The sequence below is a fragment of the Dromiciops gliroides genome, chromosome 5, assembly GCF_019393635.1.
Source record: "Dromiciops gliroides isolate mDroGli1 chromosome 5, mDroGli1.pri, whole genome shotgun sequence".
Classification (NCBI taxonomy): Eukaryota; Metazoa; Chordata; class Mammalia; order Microbiotheria; family Microbiotheriidae; genus Dromiciops; species Dromiciops gliroides.
This window is the reverse complement of record NC_057865.1, coordinates 157,429,775-157,456,725: the sequence shown is the minus strand read 5'-3', so window position 1 is coordinate 157,456,725 and position 26,951 is coordinate 157,429,775. Positions and strand designations below refer to the sequence as shown.

Here is a 26,951-nt window from a genome sequence, read left to right as displayed (position 1 = left end):
TAGATTTTTCTGAATCATAAAAATGTTATTTTTCCAGTTACATATAAAGATAGTTTTCAACATTTGCTTTCATAAGATTTTGAGTTCCAAATTTTTCTTCCTCCCTTCCCTCCCCCCTCCCCAACACAGAAAGCAATCTGATATAGGTTATACATGTACAATCACATGAAACATATCTGTGCATTAGTCATGTTGTGAAAGAAGAATCAGAACAAAAGGGAAAAATCTCAGAAAACCTCAAAAAACCAAAAAAATATATAGAAACAGTATGGTTCAATCTGCATTCAGAATCCACAATTAGTTTTTTCTGGATGTGGAGAACATTTTTCATCATGAGTCCTTTGGAATTGTCTTGGATCATTATATTGCTGAAAAGAGCTATCACAGTTGATCATTTCACAGTGTTGCTGTCACTGTGTACAATGTTCTCCTGATTCTGCTCACTTCACTCAGCATCAGTCTACTTAAGTCTTTCCAGGTTTTTCTGAAATCTGCCTGCTTATCATTTCTTATAGCACAATAGTATTCCATTATATTCATAATACCACAACATGTTCAGCTGTTCCCCAATTAATCCCCATTCCCTCAATTTCCAATTATTTGCCACCACAAAGAGAGTTGCTATAAATATTTTTGCACACGTAGATCCTTTTCCCTTTTTTATGATCCCTTTGGGATATAGACCTAGTAGTGGTATTACTGGGTTGAAGTGTATTCACAGCTCCATAGCTTTATGGGCATGGTTCCAAGTTGCTCTGCAGAATGGTTGGATCAGTTCACAACTCCACCAACAATGCATTACTGTTCAAATTTTTCCACAGATTCTCCAACATTTATTATTTTCCCTTTTTGTCATATAAACCAATGTGACAGGTGGGAGATGGTACCTCAGAGTTGTTTTAATTTGCATTTGTCTAATCAATAATGACTTAGAGCATTTTCTTTTCATATGGCAACAGATTGCCTTGTTTTATTGATCTGAAAATTTCCTGTTCATGTCCTTTGACCATTATCCAATTGGGAAACGACTTGCATTTTTATACATTTGATTTAGTTCCCTATATATTTTAGAAATGAGGCCTTTATCAGAAACACCGGCTGTAAAAATTGTTTCCCATCTTTCTGTTTTCCTTCTAATTTTGGCTACATCACTTCTGTTTGTATAATTTTAAAAAATTTAATGTAATCAAATCATCCATTTTGTATTTCAGAATATTCTTTGTCTCTTGTTTGGTCATAAATTGTTCTTCTCTCCATAGATCTGAGAGGTCAACTATTCCTTCCTCTCCTAATTTAACTATGGTATCATCATTTATATCTAAATCATGTACTCATTTTGACTTTGTTTTGGGATATGGTTTAAAATGTTGGTCTATGCCTAGTTACTGCCCTGCTATCTTCAAATTCAAATAGTGATTCTTATCCCAGAAGCTAGAGTCTGTGGGTTTATCAAACAATAGATTACTATAGTCATTTACTACTGTCTCATGTGCCTAACCTATTCCACCATTCTGTTTCTTAGCCAGTACCAAATAGTTTTGAAACAGCCGCTTTATACTATAGCTTCACATTTGGTATGGCTAGCCCACCTTCCTGTGCATTTTTCAAATTAGTTCCCTTGATGTTTCAGATAAATTTTATTTTTTTTTTCTACCTCTATAAAATATTTTTGGTAGTCTGATTGGTATGGCCTTGAATAAGTAAATTAATTTAGTTAGAATTGTCATTTTTATTATATTAGCTCAGCCTATCTATGAGCTATTGATATATTTTCAATTATTTATATCTTATTTCATTTGTGTGTAAAGTATTTTGTAATAGTGTTCATAGAGTTCCTGGGATTGTCTTGGCAGGTAGACTTCCAAATATTTTATATTGTCTAGAGTTGCTTTAAATGGAATTTATCTTTCTGTCTCTTGCTGCTGAGCTTTGCTGGTCATATACAGAAATGCAGATTTATGTGGATTTATTTTCTATTGAAAAAACTATTAACTGTACCCTAATCTGTAAACACCTGGCTGGCTATCTGTAGGCTATTAATTTAATATGGAAAGAGACAATTGGGAGGCTCCCCCTTCCCCACTGCCTCTCCCAGCCTTATAAGAAAAAGATGAAAAAAACAACCTCTTTCAATTACACAAAAACAGGGTTTATTGATCAGAATAAACTTAGAGATAAGGACAAAGAAAAGCAAAATATGACCTGTGAACTTGACCCCAACTGACTCTCTACTTTCTCTCCTGTCGCCATGAAATGTTCTCATGTGTTTCTCATCTGTGGGTGCAACCACGCCTCCCTCAGACCAGTTCACCTCCCTCTCTCTAGCTTGCCACTTGCGCTTTCTCTTCTCCTCTGTTTCTGTTGCTCCATGTCTCCTCCATCTCCTTTCTCAGTCTTCCCTCTCACTGTCAGCCACGCCCTTGTCTCTCCTTCTCTTCTCCCTTGCAACTGCTGCTCTTTCCGTCTCCACTCCCCCCACCATCTCCTTTCTCGGTACTCCCTCAGTCCACCTTTTCACTGCCCCCCCCACATCTCCCTGCGTCCCTTTTTATTAACCTTCTCTGTCAAATGAAACTCAGGCTGAGGTGCCCACACCCCCCAAACTAATTGGCTAGAACCCCCAGAGCAGTGCCTAAAGCTGTGCTGGGTGCCTGGAGCTCAGAAAACCCATGCGTATCCCCTGGCTGAGCAGGATGTGGGCATGACCCATGAGGCTGTTTTGGGGAGAGCAGTTACGCTGGGGGAGGGATGGCCTGTTTGGGGCGTCTAAGTCTTATTTTAGCCTCTTACACAATCCTTCAACTTTGCTAAACTTTTTAATTGTTTCAAGTAGTTTTTTTTTAATAGGTTTTTTTTTTTTTTTGGTGGGGCAATGGGGTTAAGTGACTTGCCCAGGGTCACACAGCTAGTAAGTGTCAAGTGTCTGAGGTCTGAGGCCCGATCCTAACTCAGGTCCTCCTGAATCCAGGGCCAGTTCTTTATCTATGTGCCACCTAGCTGCCCCCTCAAGCAGTTTTTTAATTGATTCTCTAGGAATCTCTAAGTATACCATCATATCATCTGCAAAGAATGAAAGTTTCTTTCCTCCTTGCCAATTCTAATTCCTTTAATTTCTTTTTCCTCTCTTATTGCTAAAGCTAACATTTCTAGTACAATATTGAATAACAGAGGTGATAATGGACATCCCTGTTTCACCCCTGATCTTATTGAGGAAACCCCTAACTTATCTCCATTACATGTAATATTAGTCGATGGTTTTAGGTAGATGCTGCTTATCATTTTAAGGAAAACTCCATTTATTCCTATGTTCTCTAGTGTTTTTAATAGGAATGAGTGCTTTATTTTGTCAAAAGCCTTTTATGCAACTGAGATAATCATATAATTTTGGTTAGTTTTGGTATTGATGTGGTTGATATGTTGACTATTTTCCTAATGTTGAACCAGCCCTGCATTACTGGTACAAATCCCACCTGGTCATAGTCTATTATCCTAGGGATCAATTGCTGTAATCTCCTTGCTTATTTTTTACTTAAGATTTTTGCATCAATACTAATTCGGAAATTAGTGTAATAATTTTCTTTCTCTGTTTTGGGTCTGCCTGGTTTAGATATTGATACCATATTTGTGTCATAAAAGGAATTTGGTAGAATTCCTTCTTTACCTATTTTTCCAAATAATTTGTTTAGTATTAGAATTAATTATTCTTTAAATGTTTGGTAGAATTCACTTGTAAACCCATCTTGTAGATTTTTTTCTTAAGGAGTTCATTGATGGCTTGTTCAATTTCTTTTTTTTTTCTAAAGTGGGCTTATTTAAGGATTTTATTTCTTCTTCTGTTAATCTGGGCAGTTTATATTTTTGTAAATATTCAACCATTTAATTTAGATTGGCAAATTTATTGACATAAAGTTGAGAAAAATAGCTCCTAATTATTGCTTTAATTTTTCACTTTGTTGGTGGTAAATTCATCCCTTTCATTTTTGATACTAATAACTTGGTTTTCTTTCTTTTTAAAATCAAATTAACCAAAGTTTTATCTATTTTACTGATTTTTTTCATAAAAGCAACTCTTAGTTTTAGTTATTAATTCTATAGTTTTTTACTTTCAATTTTATTAATTTCTCCTTTTATTTTCAGAATTTCTAATTTAGTATTTAATTGGGGATTTTAAATTTGGTCTTTTTCTAGCTTTTTTAATTGCATGCCCAATTCCTTGGTCTCTTCCTTCTCTATTTCATTCATGTAAACATTTAGAGGTATAAAATTTCCCTTAAGAAATACTTTGGCTGCATCCCATAAGTTTCGGTGTGTTGTCTCATTGTTGTCATTCTCTTGGATGAAGATATTGATTATTTCTTTGATTTGTTGTTTGACCTACTCCTTTAGGATGAGATTATTTAGTTTCTAATTAATTTTTTGTCTATCTTTTCATGGTTCTCTATTACATGCAATTTTTATTGCATCATGATCTGACAAGTATGCATTTACTATATCTGCCTTTCTACTTTTGACTGTGTGGTTTTTGTGCTCTAATATATGGTCAATTTTTGTGTATGTGCCATGTACCACTTTCTATCCCCATTCAATTTTCTCCAGAAGTCTATCATATCTAACTTTTCTAAAATTCTGTTCACCTCTTTAAATTCTTTCTTATTTATTTTGTTTTTAGATTTATCTAATTCTGAGAGGGGAAGGTGAAGATCTCCCACTAGTATAGTTCCTCTTGGAACTCATTTAATTACTCCTCTAAGAACTGTGATGCTATACACTTTGTGCATATATGTTTAGTATTAATATTACTTCATTGTCTATGGAACCTTTTAGCAAGATATAGTTTCCTTCCTTTTTTCTTTTAATTAGATCTATTTTTGGTTTTGCTTTATCTGAGATAAGGATTACTATCCCTACTTTTTTTTACTTCAGCTGAAGCATAATATATTCTGCTCCAACCTTTTCCCTTTGCTCTGTGTATATCTCTCTGCTTCAAATATGATTCTTATAAACAACATATTGTAAGATTCTGGTTTTTAATCCACTCTGTTATTCACTTGTTTTACTGGAGAGTTCATCCCATTCACATTTACATTATGATTACTGTCTATTTCTTTCCATCCTATTTCCCCCTTTGTTTATACTTTTTTTCTTCTTTCATCTTCTTTTTCTTCACCAGTGTTTTGCTTCTGACTACTGCCTCCCTCAATCTTCCCTCCCTTTTATCAGCCCCCATCCCTTTTCTTTCCCATTTTCTCCCCTGCTTCTGCCCTCCCTTCTATCAGTGCCCTTTTCCCCTTACCCATTTACTTCCCTAAAGGGTAAGCTAAATTTCTTATAAGATGATGTCTAAGCTCTTTTTTGATCATGACTTTCAGGTAGTCGAATAATTTTCAAATTATCTCTCCTGGATCTGTTTTCCAGGTCAGTTGTTTGTCCAAGGAGATATTTCACATTGCCTTCTATTTTTTCATTCTTTGGTTTTGCTTTATTGTGTCTCGATTTCTCATAAAGTCATTAGCTTCCATTTGCTCAATCCTAATTTTTGACCAATTATTTTCTTCAGAGAGCTTTTGTACCTCCTTTTCCATTTGGCCACTTTGGCTTTTCAAACTGTTGACTTTTTTTTTTCTTTCATGATTTTCTGGCTTCACTCGCATTTATCTTTCCATATTTTCCTCTATCTCTCTTACTTTATTTTTAACACTTCTACGGCCTGAGACTAATTCATTTCTTTTTTTTTGGAAGCTTTGGATGTAGAAGCTTTGACTTTATTATCATCTTCTGAGAGTGTACCATGATCTTCCTTGTCACCAAAGAAACTTTCTAAGGTCAGCATTTTTGTTTTTCCTGTTTGCTCATTTTTGGAGCCTATTTCTTGACTTTTAACTCCTTCTTAAAGTGAAACACTGCTTCCAGGGTGCACTGTCCCAAACTTCAGGGCGTTCAAGGTAGTATGATCTAAGAAGAGGCATGTTGGATACTCCCCTGGCCTGTGCTCTGGTCTGGCAGCAACTGCAGGCCTGCTTACCCTTTAACCCAGGAACAGAATCCTGCTTCACTGTGGCTGTAAGCTCTGGTGTGCCTGTACCCCTCCCCTGCCTGGGCTGCTAGCCAATACTGCAACCTGGATCATAGCATGGTCAAAACAACAGAGTCCCACCTCAGTCCCTGCAGCAACCCTTATAATCTCCCCCTGGCCAATTGCTTGATCCCCTCACTGTCCATGGGCTGAGTTCCAGAAGCAGCCACTGTCACAGTTGATTCATAGTCTCCTGAGTCCTGGTTTTCTGGCACAGCCTGCTGGGGCTGGGTCTGTCCTGGCTGGCCTATATGGGTCTGTGCTCCACTCTTACCCCAGTACAACAGTCCTTTCCTGCCAACTTTCAAGCTATCTTTGGCTGGAAAATGATCTTACCCCCATCTTTTTGTGGGTTCTGCTGCTCCAGGAATTGGCCTATGGCATTAATTGAAGGTATTTGGAGGGGTCTTGGGTGTGTCAAGATAATGGAACTCAGGGGTTCACCTGGAGATTGATCTAAACTGATTGAAATGGGACTGACTGCTGACTGGCATACCAGATTGTAAGCAAATATGGCTGATACTTAAGGGTACTTAAGAAAGGCATTGTTCTCAGAAACTAACAACTTTGAACTTTACATTGAGACCACCTTCGGGTCTAGTGAACGAATGAATTTGAATGACACTTCAAGCCAATCAGCTTGAAGAAACTCCCATTTCTGGGAGGGGAACATGAAGGAAGAAGCGGATGCTGACAAGAAGCTTTCTTCTTTTTTTGGTGTGAGACATCGGCGTGGTGGCAGAGAACTTCAGGAGTAGGAGTTTAAGAAGGTTAGGATCACTAGGTGATAGGAAATCTGTTCTCAATCTTTTTCTTTCTCTTACTATCTTTCAATAAACCCTTAAAAAACCTATACTCATTTATAAGCAATTTTTTGTCAGTTTCCCCCCCAAACTGGGGGGACAGATTAGAAACCCATTTGGAATTTTAAATTACACAGGGGAGAGCTCTGGGAAGTCACTCCCTTTCCTTCACCATCTTGGCTCCACCTTTACATAAGCTAAATTTCTTCATCCAAATGATTGTATATGCTATTTTGTCTTTCAACCAAATCTGATGAGAGTAAGTTTGAAACAGTGCTCCCCCCTCTCTTTTTTCCCTCTATTTTATAGGGATTTTTTGCTCCTCTTCATATGAAGTAATTAACCCCATTCCACCTCCCCTTTCCTCTTCACCCTATATATTCTTTTTTCACCCCATAATTTTCTTTACATCATCACATCAAAGTCATTTATACCTATACCCTCTATGTATACTCCTCCTATTTGCCCAAATTTAGATATAGTTTTCAAGAATTATAAGTATTATCTTCCCTTATAGTGATGTAAATAGTTTAACTTATTGAATGACTTTTTTTCCCCCCATTTACCTTTTTTATTTGAAGATCAAATTTTCTGTTCAGTTCTCATCTTTTCATCAGGAAACCTTGAAAGTCCCCTATTTCATTGAATGTCCATATTTTCCCCCTGAAAGATAATGCTCAATTTTGCTGGGTAGTTGATTCTTGGTTGCAATCCAAGCTCCTTTGTCTTCTGGAATGTCATATTTCAAGCCTTCTGATCCTTTAACGTTGAAGCTGTCTGGTCCTGTACAATCCTGACTGTGGCTCTATGATATTTAAATTGTTTCTTTCTGGCTTCTTGAAGTATTTGTTCCTTTACCTGATATTCCTTGAAATTTTTCTTTCGAGTCTCTTCCAGGAGGTGCTTGGTGGATTCTTTCAATGACTATTTTATTCTCTGATTCTTCAATATCAGAGCAGTTCTCCTCGATAATTTTCTGAAATATGATATCTAGTCTCTCTTTTTGATCATGGCTTTCACATTGTCAAATAATTTTAAAATTATCTCTCCTGGATCTATTTTCCAGGTCTGTTTTCTTTCCCATGAGGTATTTCACCTTTTTGATGTTTTTCATTCTTTTGATTCTGTTTCAATGATTCTTGCTGTGTCACAGAGTCATTAGCTTCCATCTGCCCAATTCTAATTTTTAAGACATTATTTTCTTCAATAATCTTTTGTATCTTCTTTTCCATTTGACCATTTTTTCCCCAATTGTATTTTTTAAGGAATTTTTTAGTCAATTTTTGTGCTTCCTTTTCCAAACTGTTGACTCTCTTTTTTCATAATTTCCTTGCATAACTCTCATTTCTCTCATTTCTTTTCTCATTTTTCTTCTACTTCTATTATTTGATTTAAAAAAAAAAAGTTTTTTGAGCTCTCCCAAGAAGGCTTTTTGGTCAGGAGACCAATTCATTTTTCCCCTTTACACTTCACATATAAGCATTTTGACAGTGTTATCCTCATCTGAGTTATTTTTGGTCTTCCCTGTTGCCATAGAAGCTCTCAATAGGTGAGGGCCCTTTTCTGTTTCTTAGTCTATAAAATATAAATGGTAGCCTAGTTTTTTAACTTTTAAAGTTGAGGTCTACTCCTGGGGTACAGGGGCCACTGTTGCAAGCTTATTGTGTTGGGACATAGGGGCCTCGTCACTGGCTTTCTGCTCTGAGGTCTTTGTGGCTTGTGGTTTCTCACCACCCTAGGCTTGCTCCCTGTACTTGAATGGCTTGGCCTAGTAGTGCCTGTCATGTGACAAGTGGTTCTCTAGCTGGAATATTGCCCGCTGAGCCAGGGCTATTAGGTCTTACAGCTGGCCTGTTGTGCCACCAGCCTGCTGAGCCAGGACCAAAGGGTCTCACCTGCTGATCTGTTCTGTGGCTAAGAGCCTCCTGTTGACTTGCCCACACCCTCGTTGCACTGAGCTGTGCTGTGCTCCCCCTTTGTGCAAGTGAGACTGACCTTTCCTGAAGTCTTCTAAATTATCTCAAGTTGGAAGATTGTGTCTCTGTCTTTTTGTAGGTTTTGTAGTTCCAGAATCCATTTAAAGCCTTGATTTAATGTTTTTGAGGGAAACTCTGGAGAGCTTATGCGAATTCCTGGCCTCTCTCTGCCATCTTGGCTCTTCCCTCTCTCCCCGCCCCCACACAAAGCAAAGAGCTTTTGAGACTTTTAATTAATTGTTAATAAAATTAATTTGCACAAAATAAAAGTTAAATAACCATATCATTATTAGTATTCTTTTTATAAAAGACACCAGGAAACATGAAAGTTGAAAAGTTTTCCTTGGAAAGACTGATAAACGTGTTGTCAGATTGAGTTTCATTGTGTCCCCCAAAATAACAAGGGACATCAATCTGAAGAAGCTTTGTAGTTTTTGTGATTATTGTCAGATCACCATGAGATGATTTCGGTGTATATACCAATGTCTTTTGTAGGAGATGATCATCATATTCAGAATCAGTAAAAGTAAATAGTAAAATGAACACCAAATTAAAAGAAAGGAACAAAAGTAAAATACAGCATATAATTACAATTCCAAGAAAACATGCTGAATCTGAGAAATTAGAAAAAGATATAGGTAAAGAAACTTACTTTGAAGGAAGTTGCTTCAACTAGAGTACAAAAGAAGCCAGAAATTGGCCCATTCAAAAAATTATTTCTCTGTGCTAAATAGAGATATGGCAGCCAAGGACAATATTGTTTTAGAGTACAGATTTAAACAGTATGTAAAACATTAATGGGGAATGGTAGAAGATTACCAGTGGAGTTATTGCCTCATAAAAGAGCAAAAAGTAATGGAGGTGTAACCAATCCTGCAGAAAACTTGAGAAAACAGATCATTGCAAGATGTTTTAGTGACAAACTTGAAGGAGGATAACCTATACATGAAAGATGGAATAGAATTGACCATGTTTTTGTAGTTATTTTTCCTCATCTTCAGTAATAATGAAAAGAAACCATATTTGGATTGTTTTACATTAGCATCCAATGTGCTAAATCAAGAAGTGATGGCGTTTAAGAAAGAATATTAATCTAAACGGAAAGAAATGAAATTTTAAAAGCACAGAGAATGTTTTTTCATCATATTGATTAGAGGAAACTATTCAAAAGAATAGAAAGAAATAATGGATAGTTCTGTTACACCCCACAAAGAGAATCAAGGAATCAACCAGCAACTACCTACTATCCACTTTTTCATCTCTGTAAAATATTCTCTCTCTCTCTCTCTCTCTCTCTCTCTCTCTCTCTCTCTCTCTCTCTCTCTCTCTCTCTCTCTCACACACACACACACACACACACACACACACACACACACACACAAATCTATATAAGTTGATAGTATCATGGAAGACTTTAGCACAGGTGACCACAGAGAAAGCTAATTGAATCAGTACTCTATCAATATTATTCCATGTTTCAAACAATATAGGAAAGTTTGAGTGAACTAAGGATATAGATACTATGCCATGGTCAAGGTATAATATCTTTGACTATGACTGATCAGACAAATATGAACTCTGAAGGCTCCACCATAGGTCAGGTACAAATAGGTCATATCAACATTTGGAATGAGGATGTCTCTAAATTTGTGCAATTCTCATTTGCTCATAGAGCATATTTCCTTCTTTGATGCAGGCATATCATGCTGGGTAGTCCTGTGCCAGTGTCTCACAATTGATTCCAAAGTTTCTCACAGAGACTTTGAGAGTGTCCTTGTATCACTTCTTTTGACCTTCATTTCAGCACATGCCTTGTTTGAGTTCTCTAAAATATTCTTTTAGGGAAATGTATGTTTGGCATTCAGACAACATGGCCAAAACATTGGAGTCACCTTCTCTGTAGTAGGGTTTCAGTGCTTGGCAGTTCATCTAGAGAAAGGATCTCAGTGTCAGATACCTTATCTTGCCAGGTGATCTTCCTAATCATCCTAATATAATTCAAATGGAAACAATTCAATTTCCTGTCATAGTGCTGGTAAATTATCCAGATTTCACAGAAATAACACAATGAGGTCAGTACAATTTTCTCTACAGACCTTTAGCTTGGTAGGCAGTTTAATACCTCTTCTCTCCCACATTTTCCTTCAGAGCCTCCCAAACACTGAGCTAGATATGGCAATGCATGCATCAACCTCATCATCTATGTGTATAGCCTGGAAAATATACTGCCAAGATAAGTGAATTTATCCAAAGTATTCAAAATTTATCTATTTGCTGTATACACTTATGAATGGTGCAGTTCTGGCTGGTGGAAAACTTTTGTTTTCTTGGTGTTACTTGTCAGGCAAAAATTAGCACAAGCAGCAGAAAATCAATCCATAATGTTTTGCTTCTCAGGCTCAGAGGATGCATTGAATATCCATTGGATGTGTAGCTCATCACACCAATCCTTGGGTGTCTGTGTGTATGTGCAGGAATCAAAGTGTTAATCATGGAGATAGATTATGAACTGCATGAACACCTGCCTACGAGGGGAAGAGAAGGCTAGAGTGCATTTGAGAAAATTGAACAGAACCCTGAATGCTCCCAAACACTTCAGTGATACCAAGGCCTATATCCTTTTTTTTTAAATAAAGTATTTTATTTATTTTTTCCCATTACATGTAAAGATAGTTGTCAACTTTTGTTCATACAAGCTTTCCAATTTCAGATTTTTCTCCCTCCCCCGCCCCCCGCCTCCCCTAGAAAGCAGATAATCTGATATAGGTTTTATATTTATATATAACATTAAACATATTTCTGCATTAGTCATGTTATAAGAGAAAAATCAGAGCAATGAGGAAAAACTTCAAAATAGAAAAACAACAACAACAGCACCAAAAACAAAAGAAATAGTATGGTTCATTCAGCATCTATACTCCACAGTTCTTTTATTTTCCCTGGATTTGGAGATTCTCTTCTATCATGAGTCTCCTGGAACTCTTCTGTACCATTGCATTGGTGAGAAGAATATAGTAACTCGCAGTAGATCAACATTCAATGTTGATGATACTGTGTACAATATTCTTCTAGTTCTGCTCATCTCACTCATCATCAGCCCGTGCAAGACCCTCTAGGTTTCTCTGAACTTCTCCTGCTCATCGTTTCTTATAGCACAATAGTATTCCATTACATTCATATTCCACAACTTGTCCAGCCATTCCCCAATTGATGGAAATCTCCTCAACTTCCAATTCCTTGCCACTACATAAAGAGCAGCTATAAATATTTTTGTACATGTGGGTCCTTTTCCCCTTTCCATGATCTCTTTGGGAAAAAGACCCAAAAGTGGTATTGCTGGGTCAAAGGGTATGCACAGCTTTATAGCTCTTTGGGCATAATTCCAAATTGCTCTCCAGAAGGGTTGGATCAGTTCACAGCTCCACCAACAATGCATTAGTGTTCCAATTTTTCCACAGCTTCTGCAACATTTATTATTTTCCTTTTTTGTCATTTTAGCCAATCTGATAGGTGTCAGGTGGTATCTCAGAGTTGTTTTAATTTGCATCTCTCTAATCATTAGAGATTTAGAGCATTTTTTCTTAAGGGAATAGATAGCTTTGGTTTCTTCATCAGAAAACTGCCTGTTCATATCCTTTGACCATTTCTCAATTGGGGAATGACTTGGATGCTTATAAATTTGATTTAGTTCCCTATATATTTTAGACATGAGGCCTGGCCTATATCCTTTTAAAGCTTCTCAAAGGAATACTATGTGGATGTGACTTATGTAATATCATGATTTGCAAAGTATCATAAGTACAGGTGACCAAAAGTGTAAAAGAAAAAGAGATGCATAATGGTTTTCAGTAGCTTGCACCATACAACAAATGATGGCTTCTATGTGAAAAGTCACAAAAAAGAATTCTTCAAGGAAATACATGAAAAAGGTTGTCCATTCAGGTTGCAGCATTACAGATTACATTCATATTAAGAAAAGCTAAAACAATTAGAGAAAGGCTTTCAGTATGTTAAATCAATCCACTATGGAACATTTGTGGTAGGTAACACAAGAATTTCACATGACATGGGTTGATTGTGATATGAAATAATGAAGGGAGTATGTGTATGACTCATTATATTAAATTATATAACTTGAAGAAATTTTGTTTTATCCCCCCTCAGAGGATGATTGCTCAATAGCAATCATTGAAGAGTTATTTACATGTGACATTACTGTTATTAAGAGAAACTACCTCTGCCCCATCAACTAAGAATGTGTTGTTTATTTTTTCCTTTTTAATACCACTATTGTTATTTTCTTGCCTGGATAAGATTTTGACATGTTGGGAAAGACTCACAAGTGTTTTGCAAAAAGGATATGTTCTTTTAGAATTTTGCTCACAGTTATACTGCCCCATTTCTTTCTGATTTGGTTCCAGTTGTAATTTAACTATTACCATTCTCCAGGTGCCAGTAGTGTGCCAACATATATTATGTCATTCCTTTGTGGGAAGTGAAAATGTTCTCATGTGCATTTTGACATGTTGTACATAAATTGCCAACTCTTTTTTGATATTTCATGGTGTTTTTCCCCTGTGATTTTCTCCAGCATTGGCTAAAAGTACTCTCATTTTTAGATAAGATTTTATAACATCGATCACACATTTTCATAGGAGGTAAAATCATAGGTTTTAAAGCATAACAGGACTTTATGAATAGTTGATATGTCTTCAGAGAAGTCAAAAAAGGTTGAGAAGTTACACAGGTAGTGAGCCTGAGGATTTAAATCTAGACTCTTTGCCTATAAACCCACTATTCTAAATTTCTCACTGATCTTTCCTATTCAAATGGTGGAAATCCCCACATATCAGATGAGCTCTTCCTTTGACACATAGTATCACACTTAAAGAAATATGTGTAAAATTTAGGTGAGATACTCAATAATTCCCCAAGACCTCTAAAAATCATTATTCTGCAATCACCATTATAGTGAACTCCAGTATGGGAAAATTTCCTCTCCCAATGCAGGTGCAAAGTTAGACATTTAGAGGTATCCTAGATAGTAAGAAGATAAATTACTTGAAGTAACTTGTTTCAGTCACAAAGTAAATGTGTGAGGGGACAGCTAGGTGGTGCAGTGGATAAAACACCAGCCCTGAATTCATGAGGACCTGAGTTCAAATGCGGCCTCAGACACTTGACACTTACTAGATGTGTGACCCTGGGCAAGTCACTTAACCCTCATTGCCCCTCAGAAAACAAAAACAAAACAACAAAGTAAATTTGTGTCAGATGGGATTCCTCAGGATAGCCTGAAGCTGAGGCTGGTTTTATGTCCATGCTGCCTTCAGCCTTCCAAATCAGATATGTTTTTATTCTGTTTAAAACAGTTTTTAAAATTAAAAAAATAAAACTTTATATCCTCTGCAGCTAATATATAACTTTTCCCCTAATTGTCAGTGTTGACCTCCATGGCATTAGAAGTGTAAATATTTCAGTCTGTGTACATTTATTTTAATTTGTATCACCATGGGGCAGCTAGGTGGCACAGTGGATGAAACACCATCCCTGCATTCAGGAGGACCTGAGTTAAATTCGGCCTCAGACACTTGATACTTACTAGTTATATGACCCTGGGCAAGTCACTTAACCCTCATTGCCCCTCTCCAGTCCCTCCCCCCCCAAAAAAATAATAATTTGTATCACCACAAACTTTTAAGGGACTTAAAGGCTGAATTCCTGTCCCTTAAGAAATTTAATGTGCTACTTATTGAATTCTGTTTTGTGGACTTTTTGTAATCTACAGACTCTCTGTAGCTTGTGGCCCAGGCTCCTGACACTCCACCCCCCACCCCCGCCCCCACCCTCGCCCACTTCCAGGGAGCTATTTAAAATTTTGACTTACAGTTTTCTCAAAGCTCTTTAAAAGTGGTATAGTCTTTAATCCTTCATGGACTTTCACTCCCATAAGAACCTAGTCTTCACCACAACATTTGGAGTGCCTGTTATGAGTCACAAAAAAATTGGACAGTTCCAATGAATGCAAGATGGCAAGATTTACGAATATGCCTTTCCCTTTCATACCTCAGAAACCACCTTCCTCATGCATATAGCAACTAGTAGTCATCTGCCAAAGCAGAAAAAAACACATATTCTCCCACTATTCCTTACCACAAATTACAAATAGAGTGAGAGTGTGAACTGGGATGTTAAAATCAATGTTATTGCCTGCTCATCCATCTCCATCCCCTCAAACTCAATTCTTTTTCTGTGTAACATACTTTATGTCATAGGTATTTGTCACTAGATCATCCAAAGAAAAGTAATTTAAAATGATCATACAATTTCAACCATAAAGGACACAAACTTACTTTTATTCAGAGTTTATCTTCTTTTTCTTCTTATTTATCCGGCATCTTCTTTTATTCCAAGATATGAAATTATTTGCTGTTACTCAAAACTGCTAGGGTTTAAAATAGAAACACTTATAGCATAGATAAAAAACACTTGAGTGAAACTCAGGAAGATAAGATGTCAGTGAAAAACTACTGTATACTTTCCTCCCAGGGCAATTAAAAGCTACATAATCAACCTGTAGTAGAAGAGCCTGATTAGAAGTTATACATTCCATCAACAGGCTGATAAGTTCTATCAACTGTCAAGGGATTTTTAATGCATATGTTAAGATATAGTTTCCATTTTAAAAACAACTATTTAGAAAATAGTTTTAATTTTAAAATTAATTTTATATATTTTAATTTTAATATTTTTAATTTTTATATATTATTAACTCCAAAGAAAATTTTATTCTAGACCTCAAAATGTCATATTAATATATTCTAGTTTTTAAAAAACCTACCATTATGGAAACATCTCTTATTGGATCCATGACTATACAATTATTATCCATTAACTAGCCCAAATAAATGACTTATTAACTTATCAAATTTAGAGCAATTTATCAGGATGACCACTGAAAAACCCAAATTGAATTTTATCTATACAAAATAATCACAAATGGTGAAATATTTTCCTTTGATCTAATCTTATTGGAAAATCCCACAGTTTGACCTAAGAGCACATTTTCTTTTTTATAAAATAACTATTATAAAACATAAATCAAATATAACATTATAGATTACATATGATATAGTTAAGTATAGTGGATAGAGATGAATAGACAACTAGTCTCAAAGCGGGGAAGAACTTATTTCAAGCCATATGTTTGAGAAATTTGTCAATTATAGACCAGTTGGGAAGGGTGAGGAAATAAGCATTTTTTTGTGTGTGTGACAGTGAGGGTTAAATCACTTGCCCAGGGTCATGAAGCTAGTAAGGGTCAAGGGTCTGAGGCCAGATTTGAACTCAGATCCTCCTGAATCCAGGGCTGGTGCTTTATCCACTGTGTTGCCTAGCTGCTGCCCAAGCTAGCTGAATCATCCTAGGCAAATCATTTAACTTCTCAGTGCTCTAGGTACATCTCTAAGACTAAATTTCAGAAAAAAAATCTATCAACCTCCAATGACAGAAGGTATTTCCTCATTTGGAAGTTTTATACCAAGGAAATTTCAGGTCTAGGCTCTTTCCTATTATCTATCCTATATAAGATTTCAAATTTTGTTATTTGAATCCCAAACTTCTATGAAATGTGATAAATATCTTTCATATTATTCAAATAACCTATTATAGGATATTTGGACTGAGAATTAATTGCAGCTTGCTCATATATAGATTTTTCTCCCCTTTTAAAAAAAAAACTTCCTTTTGCCTAGTTTTTTCTTTTCCCATCCTATCTGTACATTTGATTTTTTCAAATCCAAGTTAAGGCTTTTAATTTCTATCATCACTAAATTCTTTACCATTAGATTTGTCCATCTTTCTAGGTTGACATACTGATCCTTTTATCTAACATATAAACGTATAGGCCCCAGTGTTATGTCTTTTAGAAAATGAGAAGCATGCCAGCAGAACCTTTGTCTAAGTCACTGATAAAAATGTTGACCACTTAAGTCCCAGTGCAGATCCCTGGGGATCTTTAGAGGAGATCAATCTCTGATTTTGGTGGTGATGATGAGAATGATGATGATCAACATGAATATAGTACTTGAAAGTTCAAAAAAGAATTTTATCCCCAGGAATTCCATGTTGGCATCACTCTATAAATACTTACTCTTATGGTTCCATCATTCAATTACTTTCACACCCACCCAACAGTGCTATTATCCGGCCAATTTATCTTATTCATTATCTGTGATCATATCTCCTTAAGGACAATCTTGTGATAAATTGGTCAGTTCAGTTGAAAGTATGATCCTCTTTTCAGGACAACTAGGTGGTGTAGTGGATAGAGCATTGGCCCTGGAGTCAAGAGGATATAAGTTCAAATATAACCTCAGACATTTACTAGCTGGTGACTCTGGGCAAGTCACTTAACCCCAATTGCCTTAAACATCCAGAGCCATCTCCAGTCATCCTGAGATATGTGTGTGTACATGCATATGTATAGCCATGTATATGCATGCATGTGTATACACACATATGTATATGTATATATACATACATATATACACATACACACACACACACACACACACGCACACATATATATTTCCACTGGACCCAGATTGCTCTGGAGGAGAGAGTGAGTTTGGTGAACTTGCATAGCTCTCCCTCATTTAAATCAAATTCAGTGCAAGTCATGATATCACCCCAATATCATGGTCCTCTTTGGGAATGAAGGACAAACAACAACAATATTCCTCTTTTCAATTTTCTGGCTAGTTTCAAAAAAACGAAATGTATGAATCAATTTTTGACATCACTTATATATATAGGCGAGTTACTTCATTTTATTGTCACTGTTCCTCTAGGAAAGAATATGTACCAAAACATATGTTGCTATTAACTTTCTATATGTGTTGCTATTATATGTACTCACCAAGAAAAAAAATGAAAAGCTGATGATTTTTAATATTAGATTTTCCAAACATGGCAACTATCTATTTTAAACCTATAATGTTCAAAGAGATATTCAAGTGTTTGGCATTGTGTCACTAAGATAATTTTTTGAATGACTAAATTATTCACCTTTCCTAGAGAACTTTAAGATAACAATTCAGATAATGGACTTGCCATATATAATATTCTTTTTTTTTTTTTTTTTTAGTGAGGCAATTGCGGTTAAGTGACTTGCCCAGGGTCACACAGCTAGTAAGTTTTAAGTGTCTGAGGCCCGATTTGAACTCAGGTACTTCTGACTCCAGGGCCGGTGCTCTATCCACTGTGCCACCTAGCTGCCCCAAATGTAATATTCTTAATATTAACCAAGGAACAACTGAGGCTGAAAACTTTGAGATTAAACCTGGAAGTCAAGTTGAACTGTTAAAAAAGGTACTACTTGATGATGGCAATCCTTACAAAGGTCTTTAGCTTCTCCAGACCAGGTAAAAAGGAAATGAAGAAAGCTAAGAAACTGGCATCCTGATGTGGAAAATGAATAAGAACACAATTTAGAACAATTAAGATCTTTACAATACTAGTTCTTAATATATACTTTCTATATGTTAAAGTGGGCATTGGACTTTGGTGGAGGAGAACTTTTATTCTAATTTTTTCTCATTTATAAAAATTCTAAACTTTAACATTAACCAAAATGAGCACTTCCATAAACACACCAGAATAGAAGGTGGCACATAAAACTGTGAAACTATCTTATATGGATTCCTTTAAGTATTGAATACATTCAACATGTTTCTTTAAAATCTGTGCTGTCTTTCCTTCTGACCCTTTCTTTTATTATGTGCATTTACAACTCAGTCTCACTGAAGTAACAAGGCACCCTTGAGAGAGATACAGGATGAATCATATCATGCAAGTCCAACTACCAATACTTTTGACTGTCACCTCTCTTCAGACTCTGATAGAGATAGTCCAGGACCCTGAACACAGGAGACTTAAAAAGAAAAGTGACATGGCTCCTTCCCAGCCACCAAATCCAATATTGAGGTAGAAATCATCATGGAGAAGGAAATCACCTTCATCCCAACAAGCAGCAACTGCTAACCAATTGCCACAAACAGTTCTGTAAGGTGCAGGCATGAGTAAAGCAGCAGTGCTCCCCAGATCACCAACCTAGTCCTTAAAGCCATCTTCCACAGAAACAACTCCTGTTGATGGGGCCATCCATCCCTACTGACTGACAACCAATTACCATATGCAGGACAAACAAGCCTTCCTAGTAGCAAAAGCAAGGCATCCTGATAGAGAGAGGAGGCGAATCAAATAACTATTACTACTTTGATCATTATTTCCTCACACACTCTGATGAAGATACCCCATGACCCTGAATGTAAGAGCCTTAAGAATAGCAATGTTGGGGCAGCTAGGTGGCACAGTGGATAGAGCACCAGCCCTGGATTCAGGAGGACCTGAGTTCAAATCTGGCCTCAGACACTTAACACTTACTAGCTGTGTGACTCTGGGCAAGTCACTTAACCTCAATTGCCTCACTATTAAAAAAAAAAAAAGAATAGCAATGTTTCTAGCCACAGCACCCTTTGCTATCATTTTTGGTAGTTTTTTATTTGTTTTTTTTTTTGGGGGGGAGGGTGGGAATGAGGGTTAAGTGACTTGCCCAGGGTCACACAGCTAATAAGTGTCAAGTGTCTGAGGTTGGATTTGAACTCAGGTCCTCCTCAATCCAAGGCTGGTGCTTTATCCACTGTACCACCTAGCTGCCCCATTGCTATCCTTTTGGGAAGCAGCATTTATAGAGATGCAACCTGGCAAATGCTCCTACAAGTGTTAAAGCCCTAGATTTAAAAACTCAAAAAGTTCTTCCCACTAAAATCGTTGGCACAATTAAATAGAAGAAAATGACATGATTTTATCATATCAGTGGAAATAACATGAAAGAAGAAACATTTACATATTCTTTGCTTCTGCCTCCTAAGGACCATGGAATTTTTCCATCTGACTTGCACCTGAAATCTTCCATATGTGTTGTTTCTCCCACTAGAATGTGGAATCCCTGAGAAGAGAAAGTGTCTTACCTTTCTATTTGTATTTCCTGCACTTAGCACAGCGCCTCACACATAGTTAGCCCTTTGCTAAGACTTCATTCATTAATTCAAAAAGTGTGTTCCAGTCCTCCTATTTTCTATTCTCAAAAATTGGCAGCCCTATCCCTACCTTTCCTCTCTTTCTCTACTCTATACCCCAATTCATAAAATAGAAAAAAGAAGAAAATCTTTGTAATGAATGTGTAATCATGCAAACACATACATTAGCTATTTTTCAAAAAAGGTGTGTCTCTCATAGCATCATCCTTCATCATCAATTCTTTGGAATTGTGGTAATTGCATCAATCATGGTTATTAAGTCTTTCAAAGTTATATTTACAATGTTGTGGGTATCATATATACATATTATATATATATATATATATATATATATATATAGAGAGAGAGAGAGAGAGAGAGAGAGAGAGTGTTCTGCTCACTTCACTTTACATTAGTTCTTGCAAATCTTCAAAATTTTCTCTGAATTGTCCCTTTTATCATTGTGACCAATACTATTCCATTATGTTCATATATTCTCATTTATTTTCATAGGGATATCCCTATTATCCAGTTCTTTGCTACTACAAAAAAATTGCTATATTTTTATACACACAATTCCTGTCCCTCTTTTTCTGATCTCTTTGAGGTATAGGCCTAACAGTGACATCTTTGGGTTAACAGTCTGCACGATTCAGTGAATTTGGGGGCAGAGTATGAAATTTCTTTCAGGAATAGCTATATTAATTCATAGTTCTATCAATAATGTGTTCATGTATCTATTTTCTAGCCAATCATACATTTTTAAATTTTCCTATCACATTTCCTATATAAATTTTTATATAATTGAAAGAAACCATGATATATCATCTAGTTCAAAATCCTCAATTTCAATTTGAAAACTGAGATCATGCTCAAGATCATATGACAACTTAGTGGCAGAGGCAGAACTCAACTCCCATTTCAGTTATTTCTACTGAACAAACATTTATATTTATTGTCCCTGATTCCTTAGTGACAGTAAATATCATCCAAGTGATATGTGATCATTAAAGGGGTCTCATAGTATCGTTCCTTTTATCAGAAAATATTGTAATATAAAACTAATATGGTTTACTTAGAACTACCATCAGAAATAAAGCAGTCCTACACCCATCAGATATATACCATAAGGATCAGGTTGGTTATTTCCAATCACTAAGACTGATTTTTTTTTGTGAGAAATATTTTATTTAGTATGCTTACCAAAATATTTACTTCATCCTTTAAATCTTAGAACCACATTGGAGTGTTTTATCCAAAAAAAACAAAAATCCTTGGGAACATGTCTCATCCACATATGGGAGGATGGGTTTTTTTCCATTTAGTATAATACTAAAATTACTTTTCACAATTTTTCTAATGGTGAAGCTTTTCTGTCAATAGACAGAAAAAATTTGCAAACAAAAATTACATGTATAAACTTATTGCATCTAATTAATGTCTCCTGATTAAAGATTTATGAACTTGGATTAGTAAGAAGTTAACCAGAGTATATTCACCCTCACTTAAATAACACCACTTTAGTACCTTTCTTCTAATTTGTCTCATTTTCATTAATTTTGTAGGTGTGATGCTCTGTGAGCTCTTTCTCTCTCTCTCCCTCTCCTTTCTCTCTCCTCTCCTCTCCTCCCCTCCCCTTCCCTTTCATCCCCTCCCCCCTCCCCCCTTCCCTCCTCTCCTCCCCACCTTTTTAGCTAATATTATTCTAAATCTGGATGGCCCATTACATGAACTTTTTGTTTCTCATAATATGATGTGAAAGGAGAATTTTTCCCTTCTGGGAGAAAGCTAACTTTTTAAAGAAGCACATTTGGTATAGTTTAAATGGCAAATGGGTTTTTAACACCTGTACAGATACTTTGATGTAAAATGCATACTCTGGGTTATATGAATTTCTCATAAACCCTTTTGTTTTCTAATGTACAGAAGGAAAAAAGAATTAAAGTGAATATTGGTCAGAGGATCAGATATTTTTCCCTTCCATGCTAATGACTTACTTGAATTGGATATGTATTTGATATCATAGGGTTGCCATCTAGTGGTTTGGAAAGAACATTTTAGTTTCAAAGGCATAGTTTCTGGAATTAAGTGTTTTGTTCTGTCAACAAACTATATAATCAATTGCTAGATAAAATTTTTAAATGGTATTTACAAATTAAAGGCATTCTTTATTCTATGATGTGAGGTCTACAAAACATGCATTTTTACACTTTAAAATTATATTAGACATAGCTTTTCCTATTAAAAAGTCCTAAAAGATGAATTTTGCAAGATGGCCAAAATTAAATCAAGTAATATTAACCACGGACTTTGAAAATGTAAACTTGAAATATTTACACCAGCTACCTAAAACTTAAACCTCTTTAGAACCTCACTGATTCTTAACTTTGGAATTTTACATTTTGCCCATCTCTACATATTCTGTGATCAATACTTACTGCCTACTTGCTGTTCCTCTGTTGGTTCTCTATTCCTGGCTTCCCTGTCTTCTTTCAAGACTCAAATAAAATCTTATCTTCTACAGAAAGCTTTTCCCAACCCCACTTAATGCTAATACCTTCCTTCTTTTAGTTATTTCCTATTTATCCTACATAAAACTTGTTTGTGCATGTTTGTTTGTTTTCTATTTTTCCCATTAGGCTGTGAGCTACTGGAAATCAGGGACTATCTTTTTTGCCTCTTTATAACCATAACACTTAGCATAGTGCCTGGCACATAGTAGGCCCTTAATAATTGCTTTTTGACACACTGAATGACTTCCTCTCATACAATTCTTATCTCCAGTCCTTTTCACTGATTGTCGCCCATGCTTAGAATAATCTTTCTCCTCTCTTGCACCTCTTAGACTCCTTGAATTAGTTTCCTTCAAGATTCAGCTTGAATTTCACCTCCTACTGAAAGGTCTTCTCATCTGTTATTGCCTGTCTTTCTTTGTTGACCATCCATCAACTTTGTATATTTGTATCTTGTCTCCCCCATTAGAATGTGAGGTCCTTGGAGGATGGACTGGTTTTTGCTTGTCTTTGTATTTCTGGCATTCTGCCCAGTAACTGGAACATAGGAAAAAATTAATAAATGCTTGTTGAAGGACTGAAAAACAAAGAATAGCAACATAGCAGAGAGAGGGAGAGGAAGGGAGGGAGGAAGAGGAGAGAGAGAGAAGGAAGGAAGGAAGGAAGGAAGGAAGGAAGGAAGGAAGGAAGGAAGGAAGGAAGGAAGGAAGGAAGGGAGAAGATGCTTGAGGGAAAGATCGCTGGCAATTATTATTCAGTGGAAAGAGTACTGCATTTAAAATTGAAAGGCAGTCTTTGAATTTCTTCTTTACCAATAATTAGATTTATGGTATTAGCAAGTCACTTAACTCTAAGCTTCAGCTTTCTTATTCATAAACTGAGGGGTTGAATTAGATGACCTCTAAGGTCCCTTCAAAATCTGAATCTATTGTGAATGTGGAAAGTATCACCCAACTAAGCCTGAAATCCAGAATTGTGCTGACTGCAAATTTGTAAAGATAATACTCAAATTCAGGAGGACATTTGACATTGGATTAAAAAAAACACAAAAGAATAGACAGAAACATTTGAAAAATTGTCTACTCATTCACAAGCAAAGCAAATTAAAACAAATATTTAATAACCATTTTGACATATCAAATTAAAATAAATTTAAAAAATATCAACAGAAAACCCTTTTTAAAAATAAACATTTTGATTTAAAGTTTTGAAATGCAAATTCTATCCCTCTCTCAATCCTTTTCCTCCCCTTCCCCTTCCTGAACAGGGATGCAATCAGATAGAGCTTTACATGTGCAATTGGACCAGCTAGGTGGCAAAGTGGATAAAGCATTGGCCCTGGAGTAAAGAGGATCTAAGTTCAAATCTGACCTCAGACACTTACTAACTGTGTGACTCTGGGGAAGTCCCAATTCCCTTAAATATCTGGGGCCATCTCCAGTAATACTGATATATATCTTGCCATGTGATCCAGATGGCTCTGGAGGAAAGAGTGAGTTTGGTGACCTAGCATAGCCTTTCCTCACTTGAATGCAATTCAGTGCAAATCATGGTATTACCCTGATGTCATGGTCTTCTTTGAGAATGAAGGACAAACAACAATATAATACATGTGTAGTTACATAATACATTTCCAAATTAATAGTTTTGTATAAGAAGACTCAAATAAAAGTAAAAAAGAAAGTGAAAAATAGCATGCTTCATTCTATGTTCTTTCTCTTGAGGTAGATAGTATGCTTGATCACTGGTCCTTTGGAATTGTCTTGGATCATTGTATTTCTGAGAATGGCAATTCTTCATTGAAAAACATTGCTGTTAGTGTGTACAATGTTCTCCTGGTTCTGTTCACTTCACTGTTCATCAGTTCTCGTAAGTCTTTCCAGGTTCAGAAAACCCTTTCTTATCTTTACTTATATCTTTACATAGTTAAAATAACAACAGCAGCAACAACAACAAAAAACAATGAAACTTCACATATTTTCTATAAGTTTTATTATTTCACTTTTTATTAGAATTATCTCAGACAAAAGAACAAATGAGACCAAGGTACCTATAAACCCCCTGTAGGACAATTATCCAAGACCAAAAAATGTTATTTGATTTCCTTAACCTTAAAAGACAACAAAAGAGAGAGTATGAATATGAATAAGAGTATGAATAGCTCTTTACCATAATCACTAAGAGCAAAATAGTTATAATAATGATGATAAGAACAATGACAATACTAAACATAATAAAACCTTGCCTCAGGGCAATTGCTATATAAATCTTATTGAAAAGGATAAAAATCATGCAATACTATTGCTGTCAATAATAATTAGTATTATATATATTCATATTTATATGTGTATATACACATGTATTTAGGAACACAAAAGGTAGTTACATATCCTTAACCTCAAAAGATTTCAAAAGAAAGGCTAGTATATCATGAAGAACTCTTTTTAAAGTATCTATCTATCTATGTACCTATTTACCTATCATCTATCTGTTAAACTATTCTCTCTCTCTCTCTCTCTCTCTCTCTCTCTCTCTCTCTCTCTCTCTCTCTCCCTCCCATATATATTTATATATATATACAGATTGATTGATTGATAGACACATATATAGGCACACTCTTGGCTTTTTCATGTAAATATATACAAAAATACACTATGTATGTGTATGATCTATATATACATATATATAATATCTTCTGTATATACCTATATATACAAGAAGAATTAAGGTATAGGTGAATTATTTTCTAAATATCCAGAGCACTCTCTCCTAAGTAATGGAAATGTATTGGCTTTTCTTTACCTTTTCTATTTATGTAGGTAGTGAGCTGTTTTCTGGACTCTATAGTGACTACTGGGGAAGAGATGCTGCTGTCTTTCGCAGTCTGGGCCGTATGGCTCATATTCGGACTGAACATGATGATGAACGCCTGCTGAAAGGTACAGTTGAAGAGAAAACTCTGTTGGGGTTAAAAAGGAAGATACCTAGGGGCAGCTAGGTGGTTCAGTGGATAAAGCACTGGCCCTGGATTCAGGAGGACCTGAGTTTAAATCTGGGTTCAGACAATTGACACTTACTAGGTGTGTGACCCTGGGGTAATCATTGCCCTGCAAAAAATTTTTTAAATAAATTTTAAAAAAGGAAGACACCTAGTTTAAGTACAGAGCTCATAAATAGGATTTTTGATACAAGTTGATTATATTAGCATAGCACTTCAAATTCTCAATGTACTGTCATATTTTCTAGCACTTTCTGAATATCCCAAGATCTCAAAATCTCAAAACAAGAAGAGACCTCAGAAAATAAGCCCTTCAATCAGATATTCTTCTAACCTGTGATTGAGCTATACAGTCCAGTGGTTTGTATTTCCCATAACAACAGCCTATTCCACTTTGGGAAAGTTCTAGTTAATAGGAAATTTTTGTTTACAGCAAGCCTAAATCTATTTCATGCAAGGTCCATATGTATCCAGATCTATATTCATTTTCACATCTCTATCTGTAGTATTATATATCTAGCTCAATCTCTATCTCTCTCTATCTATAAAATAGCAGCAATTATGTACATGTATGTATATATGTATGTATATATACATACACATACGTATACACACACAGGTAGATAGCACAGTGGATAAAGTACAGGGCCTGAAGTCAATTCTAACCTCACACAGTTAGCAATGTGACCCTGAGCCATTCACACTTTAGCTCAATTTCCTCATCTATAAAACAAGAGGGAGAAGGAAAAGGCAAACCACTATAGTATCTTTGTGAAGAAAGTCCTAAATGGGGTGATGAAGAGTCAGACATGACTGAAACTAATGAAGCTTACACATAATACATATGTATGCACACGTATGTATAGATACGTGTATGCATACTATACATACATATACATACATGTATACACATATGTATGTGTATATATATTATGTGTGTATATACACATGTATGTGAGGGACAAAATTTGATACATGGAGCATTATTTGGGTGACTTGCCTTAATATTGGGGTCCCAGAAATATGAGGGACTCTTTTAGTTTTAATCTCCCCTTTGAACTTTCCTTTTTATATATTCCTCCCAGGCCAATAAGAAAAGGAGCCTCTGAGCTTTAGTTCATAAAGGATCAGGTTTTATTACTTGGGGATTAATTAAACAAATTAAAGAAATAAGGAAGTAGAAATACAGATAGTCTTAACTCTAAGCTTAGCCTATGCAATCCCAGAGTGTTCCCAATTAAGCTAGTTCAAAAGAATTTAGGGTTAAACTCACCAACCCCAGTCAGTCTACAGTTCCTCATTAGAACAGCAGTTGCCAGAAACAGCAAAATATGTGCCACTACCAGGTCCAGGATGGCACCACACTGCTTGCCAGGATGAAAAAGCGTGAACTTTTGAATATGCCCTGCCTACTGGAAGTCCAGGCTCTGTATTCTTCACACACACACACACACACACACACACACACACACACACACACACACACACGCACACACACATACACACA

The 26,951-nt window shown here is 35.9% G+C and overlaps 1 protein-coding gene across 1 annotated transcript in view; it reads left to right on the top strand.

Moving 5' to 3' along the window:
- Positions 1–26,951, top strand: part of SEMA3E (semaphorin 3E) — a 360,049-nt gene that overhangs the window by 271,147 nt on the left and 61,951 nt on the right. Inside the window, exon 6 of the mRNA XM_043968536.1 lies at positions 25,266–25,385. Coding sequence (XP_043824471.1) covers positions 25,266–25,385 — 120 coding nt within the window. The remainder of the gene's footprint in view (positions 1–25,265; positions 25,386–26,951) is intronic.